Below are 15,036 nucleotides of genomic sequence, written 5' to 3' on the forward strand. Positions count from 1 at the left end.
TGTGCAAGTAAATGCAAAGCAACTGGTTATCCTATCAGACCATAGTGCAATTAAACTAGAGATTAGTAACACAAGAAACAAAAAGAACTTCACAAACACATGGAAATTGAATAACACTCTCCTAAACAACCAATGGGTCACAGAGTAAATTAAAGAAGAAATTAGACAGTTTGTACAATTAAATGATAATGCCAATAAAATATACAGGAATCTATGGGACACAATGAAAGCAGTTCTAGAAAGGAAATTCATAGCAGTGAATGTCCATACAAGGAAAACAGAGTGAGCTCAAATAAACAACCTAATGTTGAACCGTAATCTCCTAGAAAAAGAAGAGCAAGACAAACCCAAAGCTCATAAAAGGGAAGAAATTATAGAGATCAGAGCAGAAATCAATGCAATGGAGACTAAGGAAATGATACAAAAAAATCAAAGAATCAAACAGTTGGTTTTTTGAAAGAATAAATAAAATCAACAAACTCTTACCAACCTTGTCAAAAAAAGGAAAGAAAAGGCTCAAATACTTGCAATTAGGAATGAAAAAAATGAAGTCACAACAGATCCAGCAGAAATACAGAGGATCATCAAAATCTCCTTTGAAAACCTGTACTCTAATAAAATGGAAAACACAGAAGAAATGGACAGATTCCTAGATACATATGAATTACCAAAGTTGAACGAAGAAGATATAAAAAATCTAAATACCCCAATTACAATCAGTGAAATTGAAAACGTACTTAAAAATTTACCAACAAAGAAAAGCCCAGGTCCGGATGGCTTCACTGCTGAGTTCTGCAGGACATTTAAAGAAGAACGATTCCCACTACTCTTTAAACTCTTCAATGAAATTGAAAAGGAAGCAATACCTCCAAATTCATTCCTGGAAGCAAGTGTGACTTTGATTCCAAAAGCAGACAAAGACCCAACCAAAAAAAAGAGAACCACAGGCCAATCTCCCTAATGAACATACATGCAAAAATCCTCAATAAGATACTGGCAAACAGAATACAGAGGGTCATCAAGAAGATCATACACCCTGACCAAGTCAGATTTATCCCAGGGATGCAAGGATGGTTCAACACATGCAAATCAATAAATGTAATACACTACAGAGCCACGGACAAAAACCATATGATCATCTCAATAGATGCAGAAAAAGCATTTGACAAAATTCAACAACCACTCATGATAAAAACCCTACAAAAAGTTGGAATAGATGGTCTTTATCTCAAACTGCTAAAGGCTATCTATGAAAAGCCAACAGCCAACATCATACTAAATGGTCAAAACCTGAAAACCTTCATGCTAAAATCAGGAACAAGACAATATCACCACTCCTGTTCAATATAGTTCTGAAAACATTAGCCATAGCAATTAGACAAGAGAAAGAAATAAAAAGAATAAAGATAAGAAAGGAAGAAGTTGGGCTGGGGATGTAGCTCAGTGATTCTGCCGCCTGACTCGCAAGCACAAGGACCCATGTTCAATCCCGGCACCCCCCCAAAAAAATGAAAGGAAGAAATTAAACTGTCATTATTTGCCTATGATATGACACTCTACATAGAAGACCTAAAAAACTCCGCCAAAAGACTTCTAGACTTAATTGACAGATTCAGTAAAATAGCTGGATACAAGATCAACACTCAAAAATCAATAGCCTTCTTGTATATAAATAACAGACTCACTGAGAGAGAAATTAGGGAAACAATTCCTTTCACAATAGCATCCAAAAAAATGAAATATCTAGGAATCTATCTAATGAAGGAAGCAAAAGACCTCTACATTGAAAACTACAGCATTCTAAAAAAAGACATTGAAGAGGATATAAAAATGGAAAGATATCCCCTGTTCCTAGGTAGGAAGAACCAATATAGTGAAAATGGCCATATTTCTAAAACTGCTATACAAATTCAATCCAATCCCAATTGAAATTCCAAGAGTATATTTCACAGAACTAGAAAAAATAATCCAAAAATTTATTTGGAACAAGAGACCTAGAATAGCAAAAACAATTCTAGGCAACAGAGACATGGCAGGGGGTAACACAATCTCCAAGTTGAAACTACACTACAAAGCTACTGTGATAAAAACAGCATGGTACTGGCAAAGAAACAGACCCAAGGATCAGTGGAACAGATTAGAAGATGCAGAAACAACTCCAGACATACTCAGCCACCTCATCTTTGACAAAGGAGCGAACCACCCTCATTGGAGGAAAGATAGCCTATTTAATAAATGGTGTTGGAAAAACTGGACCTCAACCTGCCAAAGATTAAAACTGGACCCATACCTATCACCAGGCACTAAACTAAAATTGAAGTAGATTAAAAATCTAAATAATAAAACAGAAACACTAAATTTGCTGGAAGATAAATTAGGCAGAACTCTCAAAGACCTTGGCATAGGAAAAGACTTTATGAACAAATCCTCAGTAGCACGGGAACTAGCACAAAGAATCAACAACTGGGATCTCATCTAAAGCTTCTGCACTGCAAGAGAAACCACCAACAGAGCTACAAGACAACCTACAATGTGGGAAAAAATTTTTACCAGCTGTCCCTCAGACAAAGGTTTACTATCTAAAATATATAAAGAACCGAAAAAAATCAGACCCCCCAAATATAACGATCCAATCCAAAAATGGGTATCTGAAATGAACAGACATTTCTCAGACAAAGAAGTAAAAGCAGGAAATAAACATATGAAAATATGTTCAACATCACTGGTCATTCGAGAGATGCAGATGAAAACAACACTGAGATTCCACCTCACCCCAGAAAGAATGGCTGCTATCAAGAAATCAACCAACAACAAATGCTGGTATGGCTGTGGGGAGAAAGGAACCCTTTTCCATTGTTAGTGGGAGTGCAGACTCGTGCAACCACTGTGGAAATCAATATGGAGATATCTCAAAAAACTAGGATTAGAGGTCTCATTTGACCCAGCTATTCCTTTGTTGGGTATCTTTTGAAAAGAATTAAAAGCATCATGCCACAGTGATATATGTGCACCCATGTTTATAGCGGCACAGTTTGTAATAGCTAAAACTTGGAAATAGCCCAACTGTACATCAACTGGAGACTGGATAAAGAAAATGTGGTTTTTTAATAAAATGGAGTACTACTCAGCCATAAAGAATGAGAAACTAGAAACATTCATAGCTAAATGGATGCACACTGAGGCGATACTCTTAAGTGAAATAAATAGGACAAACGTGTAAATACCGAAAAGTTTTGCTGGTATGAAACACTAAAAGTATAAATGAGGATCAAAATGTATAATTGATAATTGAAATAGGAAGAAAAAGTCTAAAGGAGTAGGAGAAGTGGGAGGGGGAGGGGAAAGAAAAAGGAAAAGAAAAAAACATGAGAAAAGGAAAAAATGGATACAAAGTCTATAAATAGTGAAGGATGGAGTGGGTGAAGGGAGGCCAGGGGAATGGGGAAAAAATAACCAAAATATATCATGTAAAGGTACAAGAACCCAATGATGAATGTAACTGTATTGTATACCTAAAATGTACCAATAAACTTAATCAAAAAATAAATCTTACCTTAAAGACAGAGCAACGCACGTCAGCTGAGCTAGTATCAAACGCCAGCTCCCCAGTCACTCTCTTCAGGAGGTCAATGAGAATGGTGGGGGGCATCATTTCCCAGTATTTGGACGTTATTTTACAAACACCAAGGATTCCTGTGGAACGGACCATCGGATAAGGATCTTCTAGAAGGCTCTATAAGCAGGAGGGGGAAAAGGCTTAAAAATCTTAAGTCAGTTCCCTTAATATCAGTATCTGCTTTATACACCAGCACTTTTGGAATTTACAACTTAATAACAGACATTTAAAGTTACAGAAATACTGATCATATACCCATCCTCCCCCAATACCCAAGGAAGACAGGATCCAGGACCGGGGTACCAATCCACAACTGCTTCAGGTCCCACATTAACAGGGTGCAGCATCTGCACATAAGCTATACACATTCCCTTGTACATTTTAAATCATCCCTGCACCACGCATGACACCTAAAACAATGCAAATGCTATGTAAACAACTGTTTCCTTAGGGGATATGGACAAGAAAAAAGTCTGTACATATCCAGTACAGACACAATTTTTCCAAATACTTTCAATCTGCAGTGAGTGGAATCCAGATACAGAATCCACAGCTAAGGAATGCCACCGTGTGTGGATTCCTGGATCCCAGACTGCTTGTATTTAAGAAGAGCAACCTCGAACGTGGGGTGCTCATGTGTCACCTCCATCTGTAAGACTCTTGATTCCATGGCTCAAGTATCAGCCTCATCCCTTGGTGAGATCTGTCAACCACAGGAGGCATTCCAGGCAGACACCACTATGGACACCCCTATCTTCAATCACAAAATGCCGTAGTGCACAGGGCCCACAGTAAAACAACTCTGCTGGAATGCACTAATGCAGGCTAGCACTGTCTGCGGTGGTTAACAATTCAGAACGAGAAAATGAGGCAGCCTGGTTACATACCCTCCAAGGAAGCACAGGACACCACCAGGGCAAATTCTCACATGACAAACATAGATGCACCAATGTGAATCCCCTCAACTGCATGTAGTTACCTACCTCCAGGAAACACAAGGGCCCAGTAACATGTTAGAGGCATCATGGAAATGAGTTCTACAAAACAGACTCTGGGAAACTCAGTAGATAAACCTCTCCTCCAACAATGTTAAAAATGGCAAGTTAAAAAGAACAAGAAGCCCAGTGTGGTAGTGAATACCTATAATCCCAGCACTCAAGGAGGCTGAGCCAGGAAGACCACAAGTTCAAGCCAAACCTGGACAACTTAATTTAGCAAGACCCTGTCTCAAAATAAAATGTAAAAAAGGCTGGAGATGTAGCTCAGTGGAAGGTCCTAGGTTCAATTCCAGTGCCAGGAAAAACAGAAAAAGAAAAAGAGCTTGCCAGAATGGGAACTTGTAGTCCAACAATATCTGAATCTTAGCTAAATACAGATTCAAATGAACCCAGCAAAATGGGAACAGTGACTGGATGTTTGATGACAAAAAAGGTCCTGTCTTTTAACATTACCTTCTGAAGTATTTAGCTGAAATAATATGGTATTTCTGATGTTTCAAAACAAAAGTCAGATTAGGCTTACTAGGGAAGAATTGAACCAGCTATGGGTACAGAAGTATCCATTGCACTACTCTACTTTTTATTTTGTGAGAAACTTTTAATTACTAAACTTTATAAGTACAAAATAATTTTTAGTTTCTCTTTTTCAGTTAGAAAAACAGAAGCTTCAAAATGCATTAAGCACTTACCTATCTCCTCCCCAAAATTAAAAATAGGTAAATAAAGTGTTTAGTGATGACACAAATAAAAGGCTTGAGGAACTTCTCTAAGAAAGAGTTAGGGTCAGGTTCACAGATGAAGGAGCAGAGACAGTGTGACTGGGACACTCCGACAAGGAGTCCCTGAAGGTGAGGACCACAGACCACTGACTCTGGGCAGGAAGACATGGGGAAACAGCCGCCAGAAAGCATGTGCATGAGGACAAGCAAACACACCGAGCAAGTCCAGGTCTGTGGGGGAGGTTCCTGGAATGGACACTGCAAAAGAGTGTGTGAGGACGCCAAACATCTACAAGGGAGTAGCAGGAGTAGGTGCCAAGGAAGGGCTCCCTGCCAGGTGAAGGGCAACCAAGGCCAGCTATAATCACAGCTGAGGAGGGGCCATGACACAACAGTGGTGCCACAGTCTGGACACAGCAGAAGCCCATCAGAGCTCCACCACATAAGATACGTACATACAGTTCTTCAAACTGTTTCTGAATTTCACTATCCATCTCCTGAGCATGGAAGTTAGGATCTCGAACAGGAAATGCCTCAACGAACAACAAAGCAGCATTTGATCGAACTTCAGAGTTTCTGGTCTATAAAAATAAGAGAAGGGTACTTTTACAATCCCAAAGAGAGCAAAGGCTTATGTCTAATGTTCCCAAACTGATACTTCTATTATCTCAACATAGACTTAGATTCGAATGAAAGACAATTATAATATTTAAATTGGCCAAACTGGGTGGGGGTTCAATGGTAGAGTGTGCTCAGTATGCATGAGGCCCTGGGTTCCAACATTAATCAATCACCAAACTTGGTGATACTGCCATTAAACTAAGCCAAAACTCAGTTCAGCACCAATGGATGTTAAAAGATCAGCCTCCTCACTTCAGAGCACATTTCATGTCATTAAGAGATGGCCATTTGTGGAGGAGCCTCCTGTGCTAATCAGGAATGGCTGGCCTCTAGCCAGTCGCCGGCTGGGGGCTGGAAGACAGGCATCGGCAGCCCAGCCAGCCTGGTGGTCCTCACACACACCAACATCCTTCCCACGCAGCTGCTTCAGAGTAGCCCTGTACTCGGCACTCAACTGATCTACCTTTCCCATTAAGTAAACCCAAGAAGCGCTTTAATTAAAAAAGACACGTTGAGAACCAGGTATGGTGGTGCTCACTTACAGTCTCAGCTACTCCAGAGGCTGAGCCCAAGGAGTTCAAGGCCAATCTTGAAAGGTAAAACAGTGAGACCTTGTCTCAAAAAAAAAGAAAAAGAGGGCCAGGGATTTAGCTCAGTGGTGACGCAAGGTCCTGAGTTCGATCTCCAGTATCAAAAAAACAAAAGAAAAAGAAGAAAAACATTTTGCTCTATAAGTCCACAAAGCTTGCAGTCTCTCGTATTGGTTTTACTTCCTCACTGCACTCTGAATTAGCAATGATCAATTCAAATTGCAATTAGTATACCCTGAACATGGATACACTATTTAAAAAAAAATTTAATTAACATGTTAGCAGTACATGATGATTACATTCACCATGGAGAATTTGTACGTGTACATAACACATCTCAATCCACCTCCCCCTTTTTGGTCAGCATCAGATTTATGATACGCTATTTGAAATGTATACCTTTAGTCCTCTCCAAAGGATGGGCTTATATAATCTATACAGCATCTCTTCCACTCCCTGGCGAACATTCTTTTGATGCTGAAAGTAACTCAATACCTAAGGATTAAAAAAAGGGGAAAAGAACACAAAAATGAAAAGAAAGGGAGTGTTGTTACATTTTAAAAGTATTATTTGAAAAGACCAACAAGAGAGGCTGTTCTCTCTAGCCTGTAACCATGTTCCTTAGTGAGAAGTAGGACAGCACTGGATGGAGACATGAGATAGAAATAAGCACCAGAGGCCTGTTATTATAGCATAGCTTGGGTTCTAATTTCTACTATCCAAGTCAGGGGCAATGGCACAAACACTGGGGAGGCTGAGGCAGGAGGATCACCTGAGCCCCAGAGATCAAGGCCTGCCTGGACAACATAGCAAGATCTTGTCTCAGAAAACAATAAATTAATTTAGAAATTTAAAAAATAAATAATTTCTACTGGCCTACTAATAGCCATATAACCTCAATAAAACTGACACTTAAACCCTTGACCTTCAGAGCACAATGGAAGCAGTACTTCTAGCTTCCAAAATGCCCCCGACACCTGTTCCCACTGACTGGTGACACGAAGTGGCTCTGGACACAACTCCCTGATGAACAGGGGTCACCACTTATGACCCTTCACCGTACAAGTTTAGTTTAGGTACCAAGTTCTTCCCAAAACTTATGAATAATCAGAAAACACATCATCCTCAGAGGTTCCATTCCTTTCTAGCAAGAATCTTCCCACAACTGTGCAGACTTTCAACCCCAGGAACAACCACCTTTCCCTTACCTTTGTAATTTACTCCTCTAGAAGTTAAAATTAATTAGTGAAAATGGGAAACAGAAAACATTAAGCAAGCTCTTAAACAACAGCCTACACTTGAAATGAGCTTGTACCATTGGTACCCTAAAAGAACTACAGGATGAGGATTATTTTTTCTAGTTAATTCTTTATTTCAGTTTTGTTGATGGTGATAAAGAGGCTTTAATCTTCACCTTTCTTCTTATGTCCATATTATCAAATTTGGGCACCAATAGCATACTCACTTCATAGAAAGATGGTTTAAATGGCTTTATAGATATATAACTCATACCCCTCAGAACTCACTCTTTTACCGCACACAGTTCTGTCTTAACAGCATACCTTTGCTTTCCTGATTACAACACTGATGGCAAGAATAAAGCTGCCAGATGCCAAATACCAAGGCTCTGAAAAACCCTTCTGAATAACAGCATGCAAATGGTAACTTAATCTGTAAACCTAACCAAAATAATGTAAAAACAAAAAGGATGAGACATAATCTTAACAATGTGTTCACAATCTATGTGATCGAAAATGCCCACTCACCTCCCGTACTTTGGAGTGCACCGGAGACCTCCTTGGAAGGTGGATGCCATGGAACATCAAGTCCTGGATGCAGTCATTTTCAATAGCCTGAAACACAAACGCAATGTAGTGCTCGGCACCTGTGTCCCTAGGTGGAAGGGCAGCACTGCAGCATGGAGTGGAGTCTGATCTTCCTGAAGCCCTGGGACTATTCTTCCCTGGAGCTTTCTGAAGGTTTATCCACACCCCTCACAGCTTCCTCCCTCCCCATGCACTGAGGAGAGTGCTCAGCAATCATGACACTGGAGGGTAGCTCACAGGGGAATTTGGGGATTGAGGGTGAGGTGAGTGCCTATGGGTGGGAGCCCCTCCAAGCCAGGAAGACCTGGACCTGTTCCAAAAGTGTGCCCAGAACTAAGAAGGAATTTCTCCTCCATGGAGGTGGGAACTCTGTTCTGACCAAAATCAGACCTCTTGAGGCTGCCACTGAGAAGGGTTCGGGCAGGAGAGGGTGTGCAAGCTCCATACAACCCACTGCACTGAAGGCACTCAGGAGAGGCCCAAATCCCACCACAGCCCTGTCTGCAACACACCCGGGCCTACAAGCTTCAGAGAAGGACTCAAGATGGCCTTGCTATCAGCATGGCCTCTTCTCAAGTAATGATGAAGACACTCCACTCCCTTCAGCATCACTAAGTGTGGACAGTGCACTGCTGGACTTATGATGGGACATGAGACAGGCCACACTCCCTGGGAACCTACAGGTATCACAAGGGCTGAACCCAAGCTAACCACCAGAAGACAGACACTCCTATACACCAATGGCTTAGATCCATAAAGGGAGCAATAGAGAGCAGCAAATGCCACATGATTTGGATCCTGATTCAAAGACTGAGAAAGACATCTTCAGATAGTAAAAGGTTTAAATATGATCTGATTATTTTTTAAATACCACAGATTTATTGCTAGCTTTTTAAGGTATTATAATGGTACTGCATAACCACATTTTTGAAGATGCACAATGAATTTCGTAGAAATGAAATAGCATGTCTGGAATTTGCACTAAAAACTTAAGGAGGGTGGGAAGAAGGAGAGGGAGGCTGAGAAGTGCACAATGTTGGTGCTAATTCTGTACATATCCAGTCAAATAATATGGTATTAATTACAACTCCTATTTTTTAAAACACTGCTGGAGAAAAGGGGGAGGGGACACTCCAAGGACAAATACTGCTTCCTAAGAACAGATTTTGTGTACTAATAAAACACCATAAAAAAATGCATAATGACATCCTGGCTTTGCCACTTTGCTCAACAAATTACACATTCTAAAAGTATTTTAAGCACTGTCTACAGGGGAATATAACAGATAATTTTTGTTTTCTAGAAGTGGAAGTCAGTGGTTAGCCCTGGCAGCAGAAACTAAACTTCAAGTGGGGAGAAACGAACTACAAAAGTGGCTCTGCCAGCTCATCCTGCCCCCACCTGCCACCATCACAGCCTGCTCCCCAGAGCAGCTCAACCAGGGTGCTTTCTCACTTACAGTAGAAATTCTACTCACATTTGAGAACCCTGAAGGAGAAAAATGAAAAACACTTAATTTTTGTCCAAATGAGTCTCTGAATGCTTAACTGGGGTTCTGAATGAGATTGCTCTATCTTCATAACATAATTATTGCACCTGCTAAAGGCTAAGGAACCATATTCAAAATGAAGGTCTCTAACTTCTCAAAACAATGTCACTGAAACAGGCACATAAGGTGCTGAAGAGCACCATCCACAGAAACAACAGGCCGCACGCACAGCTCTGCACTTTCTAGTGGGCACGTAAAGAAAAGAAAAGAAACAGGCAAAATGACTTAGTAACACACTTTGCCGTTATCTGAATAATGCACTTATATCTTGATATTTTTGTTTATATATTTGTTTTACATATGTATATATTTGTGTACAAATATGGTTTAGTTTTATTTATATTAAATTATATTTAATAATGTATTTTGTACATCCAAACCACTATCTTTTCAACATGTGATATTTATAAAAAGTGCTAATGAGATATATTCTTCATGCAGTTTTTGAAATCTGACATGTATCTTCCACATGCAGCCCATCTCAGCTCAGAATGGCCACCTTCTGGGAACCCACAGAGCAACCAAAATCGGGGTAAAATCTCTGTTTCTCTCCAGCTGCACCTCCCAGAGAGGGACACGGGACGAGACACAGGGAGAGTGCAGACTACCCATGCCTATAACACAGAGATTTGTCATTCGGCTTCCTTTTCATAGACAGCATGAACACAGGTTTTAAATAGACCTCACTTGACTATTTACTTAGTAACTAGAATACAATAAACATTTAATAAAATCAAAATACCTCTAATATTTTTCCCGAAGCCTTTTTCCAAGCTCTGAAATAAATTTCTGCAATGTGCACCATCAAAGATCTATTTAAAAGACATTAAAATGCTGTTAATGCAAGCTTAAAGAATTATACCCTTAGCACAAATTGTTTCAGTTACTCCCCTGTCCTAGGGAGGGAAGACTCAGGCTAGGCAAGGCCTTGCTTATTGTTCCTAGAGCTGCTACTTCCCTACAGTGGAAAGCAGGAGAAGGACTTGTGTGGGGAACGGAAGCCAAAGTGACAGGCACCTCCTGTGCCTCGGGACAGCCTTCCTCAGAATCTTCCCACTTTCAGAGAAACTGAGACACTAAGCCCACACCAAACTTGAAAGTCACAACTCTAAAGATTAAGTAAATGTTTAACTTGGACTCATTTTGGACAATTCAGGCTCTAATTCCTGACCCACAAGATGCCATATCAGAGTTGATATTAGAACCATAGAAATTTAGAAATTTATTACTAAACCTAAATAGTCTGCACACGAGGAAGTAAGAGAAAGCAATCTGAATCCGGTAGGAGCTTTGTAATCAAGAGACACAATACTTAAAGGGCTTCCTGACACTGGGAAATTCAGTAACCAAAGCCCATCTCAAAGGACTTGTTTAAAATGCAGACCATGTGCTCAGCACCAGCACAGGAGCAAATGAAAGCTGACTACTGCCTTTCAACAGGAGGCAGTGCTGGGGCCAGAAGGCTCTATGCTGGCTTCTCCCCATTCTTGCACTGCAGCCCTCTTTTCAGCAACCACACAACTCAGTCCGTATTCACCTGACAGGTGTAGCTCACATTCAAAATATTATCAGACCTAATGAAACAGGCTTGTGAGTGAGGCTAAAGTCTAATGGGCATGTAATCTAAACAACTATCACACATTAAAATTTTAATCTAAATGGTCACTACTAAAAGAGCATTTCCTATAAAAGGAAAATAAAAGCCAGGCATGGTGGCATACACCTGTAATCCCTGCACTCAGGAGCTGAGGCAGGAGGGTCACAAATTTGAAGACAGCCTGGGCTACACAGTGACATTAAATGGACTACACAGTGAGATCCTGTCTCAAAAATACCAAAAAAAAAAAAAACCCTCAAAAGAAAACTACCCAGTGATACAAGAGTATATAATAATAATAATAAATAATTTTTAAAGTTTTCAATACATTAACTCCTAAAAGTCAGATCACTCTTTCAAAGTCAGATTAAGATAGCACAAACTTTTAAAATACTTACTTTTGTAATCCTTGTAACTGGTTTTTAATGGTTCCATGAATCATTTTAATAAAGTTTATATTCCAATTGAAGAGAGAACTAAGAAATCTTCTTCCCTATAAATACAAAAATAAGATAAAAACTGCACCTAAATAGAAAGTTCCCATTAACAAACATGTATTTTTGACTATTTAATACTATTAAAAGTAGCCATTTCTAAACAGAAAGCACATGTGGTTCTAACTTGGAATGGATGCTGGCAGCTGTCTGCAGAATCTGCTCCTGGGGGTACAGGGTGCCCTGCTCCACCTCCCACTGAGTGGCTACACTGGGCACCTCTGCCCTTGCAGACATCAGACACAGCATAGATCCATAGGCATTTTGTGCTGGCTCTGTCACCGACAGCTAATCTAAAACCAGAGAATGCCTGAAATCTAGCATTCAGAAGTGGGAACTGAATTAACAGTTCATTTTCCTTTGATAAATAAAAAACTGAGACTCATTTTGTTAAGAGGTTGTTTGCCAGGCAAGAATTTTCAAATACAAAGAGCCTTCAGTTCATAAGTGGCATTAATTGTATCATGTAATAATTTACGTGGATGCTACTGGATTATATATGTGAATCTAAAAGAAAGAATATGATATTCACACTCTGGAGAGCGCATCAACTCCATTGGCCACAAACCTACAGTGACAGCACCTCATGTCCCCACTGCTCTCCAGCATCTACTGCAGGCTCTGTGCCCCAAAGAAATGCAGCACAATGCAATGACTCCAATGCAGCAAAGATGGCTGTGACAGTAGCATCCCCTGGCAGGAACTTGCCAGTAGAGTACAGGATGTTCGTGGTGCATCCAAAATGACTAGCAAGTGGCCTGACCTAATTAATGTCTGGTTGGGAAACTGAGTGTAGACACCTTAAACTCAAATGAGCCCCTCAATCTATTTATTTATTTTTTTGGTACCAGGGATAGAACTCGGGACCTTGTGCTTGTGAGGCAGGCGGTGGAACCACAGAACTACATCCCCAGCCCTTACACCAATTTTTTTAAAAAGGAAGTTTTAACACACACAGGATAAACAGTACAACTCATCACTGCCTGTAAGTCAGCATAAAAGATTTATTTGTCTGACTCCCATCAATTTCTTTCCTCATAAGGCTGGAGATGCTGGAGGCACAAGCCAGTGTCTGTAATCTTTCCAACAATGGTGACAACAGCAGTGACCTCCCTGTGCTTCTCACACACCAGCAACTGTGGGTGGATTCACTCGCCTGCCTCACCTGCTCCTCGCAGGGTGCTATGGAAGACTGACTGCTGTTCCTAGGTTCAGGATGAAAACTGGCTCATACAGCCCACCTGTTACCTTCTGATTTCACGAAGAAATAGACAAGGACCTGTGACATGTCTGCATCAACCCTATCATGCTATAGAAATGATGTGCAATAAACACATGCCACTCAGTGGCCATGCTGGCTCTTCTATAAAAACACTAAGAACAGTGTAAATAGCATTGTTAAGATGCGGTTCACAGTCAGGCCTGGGTACAGGTGCACACTTACAAATCCCAGCTATTCAGAGGCTGAGGCAGGAGGATTACATTTATTAAATAAAATGTGCCAGGAATGTAGCTCAGTGGAACCCAGGTTCAATCACCAGTACTTTAAAAAAAAAAAAAAAGTAGCTCACAAACAGACCAAAAGAGAAAAACCCATTACCTCTTCTTTCCTGATGTAACTAACATTTATGAAGCACTCAAGCAGCATATCTTTAATTTCTCTACTCTCCTCTGAGTCATAATCAAAGCAATATAAAGCCTGATGTACACGCCAGAGCCGACACACATCTGCACCCTAGGAATAACACAGCAAAGAAGAACGTTACCCTCAGCACTTAAGGGTTTTTTTTTTCCGGTACCAAGGACTGAACTCAGGACCTTGCACTTTCGAGGCAGGCATGGCATCACTGAGCTAAATCCCCAGCCCTACTTAGGGTTTAAAAATAAATAAATAAATAGTAAGGTCTATTTCAAATTATGTATATTTTATTTCTATAATAATTGTAGATGAATCATCGAAGTAGGAAATAGTGACAAGTGAAATGATTTTAAAATTCACAAATGCTACTGTAGCTTTAGAGAGCATTTTTTTAAACACAGCCGTCTGAACTCTGGCCCTGTTCAGTACAACCTCTGCCAAGACAAGACACCCTTCCTCTGTCTGTGCAGGAGACACCAGGCACTTCTGGCTCCTGAGCTCCTGAACTGTGACTACTGCAACCAAGAACCCAAATTTTTCTATTTTTTAACATTAAATGAAATGGTTACATGTGGCTAGGGGTTACTGTACTGAACAGCACAGGTTTAGAATATTAGGAAAACATTAAAAATGGAGTTTTGATTTAAAAGCAGAACAATATTGACAGGGAAAATGAATTTTAAAAAGACAAATCAATGATGGCATGAAAATAATTCTGATACAAACAAGGGTTTCTCAGTCACTGTCCTTGGCAGCAGGGAGAATCAGAGAGCTGGCCAAGAAGCAGCCAGACAGGGCTTCATGTCCTAACAGTGGCTGCTCCTGGGCGAGGGTATGAGATCCTCAGACACAGTGGCAGGAATGTGAGGGAGTACCAGCTTTCTAGGGAGCTGCTGGCAATCTGTGTCAAGTCTTCACGTACCTCCTTAAGGAAGGGGAAGTCCCGAGTGGAAAGGTCAAAAAGAAATAACCTTCAGTGTCCTAAAATAAGGGTCACTTTTGATGGTGGAATTACGGATCATTTTTATTTTCATTTGTCCACCTTTCTAAGATTAACACATGAATTACAGCTTGATCAGGGAAACCGGTGTTCTTTGTCTAGATTTTTGAACGATTTACTGAAGACTAAAGTTTGAGGAATCTTCAAAGGTGCCCTCTGCAGCCCGGCCACAACTTCCTTGGGACTGCACTGTGATGTGACATGATCCCCATCACAGTCATCATCACACCTACATCCATCCTGAGGCTCCCTGTGTGGAGGGCCTGCCTCTCAAGGACCCCAAAGACCCAGTAGACCCCACCTTGCCCTTTCCCTCTCTGCTCCTCCAGCACACAGAGGTGCTCAGGGCTGAGAAAGGCTGACTCTCCCTGCTCCCCTGCTTTCTCT

At 40.6% G+C, this 15,036-nt stretch overlaps 1 protein-coding gene across 9 annotated transcripts in view; it reads right to left on the reverse strand.

Moving 5' to 3' along the window:
• Positions 1-15,036, reverse strand: part of Ncapg2 (non-SMC condensin II complex subunit G2) — a 62,130-nt gene that overhangs the window by 38,904 nt on the left and 8,190 nt on the right. For all 9 annotated transcript variants that reach the window (XR_002388060.2, XR_002388061.2, XM_087207718.1 and 6 more), the window contains 7 exons: positions 13,611-13,745; positions 11,915-12,009; positions 10,662-10,731; positions 8,311-8,397; positions 6,944-7,039; positions 5,789-5,914; positions 3,554-3,733 (listed from right to left, as the gene is read on the reverse strand). Coding sequence is in view for 7 of the 9 variants with exons in the window: in XM_087207718.1 (XP_087063844.1) it covers positions 3,554-3,733; positions 5,789-5,914; positions 6,944-7,039; positions 8,311-8,397; positions 10,662-10,731; positions 11,915-12,009; positions 13,611-13,745 (789 nt within the window). In the remaining 2 variants the exon portion in view is untranslated. The remainder of the gene's footprint in view (positions 1-3,553; positions 3,734-5,788; positions 5,915-6,943; positions 7,040-8,310; positions 8,398-10,661; positions 10,732-11,914; positions 12,010-13,610; positions 13,746-15,036) is intronic.

Source organism: Heterocephalus glaber, unplaced genomic scaffold, assembly GCF_053883595.1.
Source record: "Heterocephalus glaber isolate CG9 unplaced genomic scaffold, H.glaber_assembly_v1.0 deba00000818, whole genome shotgun sequence".
NCBI lineage: Eukaryota > Metazoa > Chordata > Mammalia > Rodentia > Bathyergidae > Heterocephalus > Heterocephalus glaber.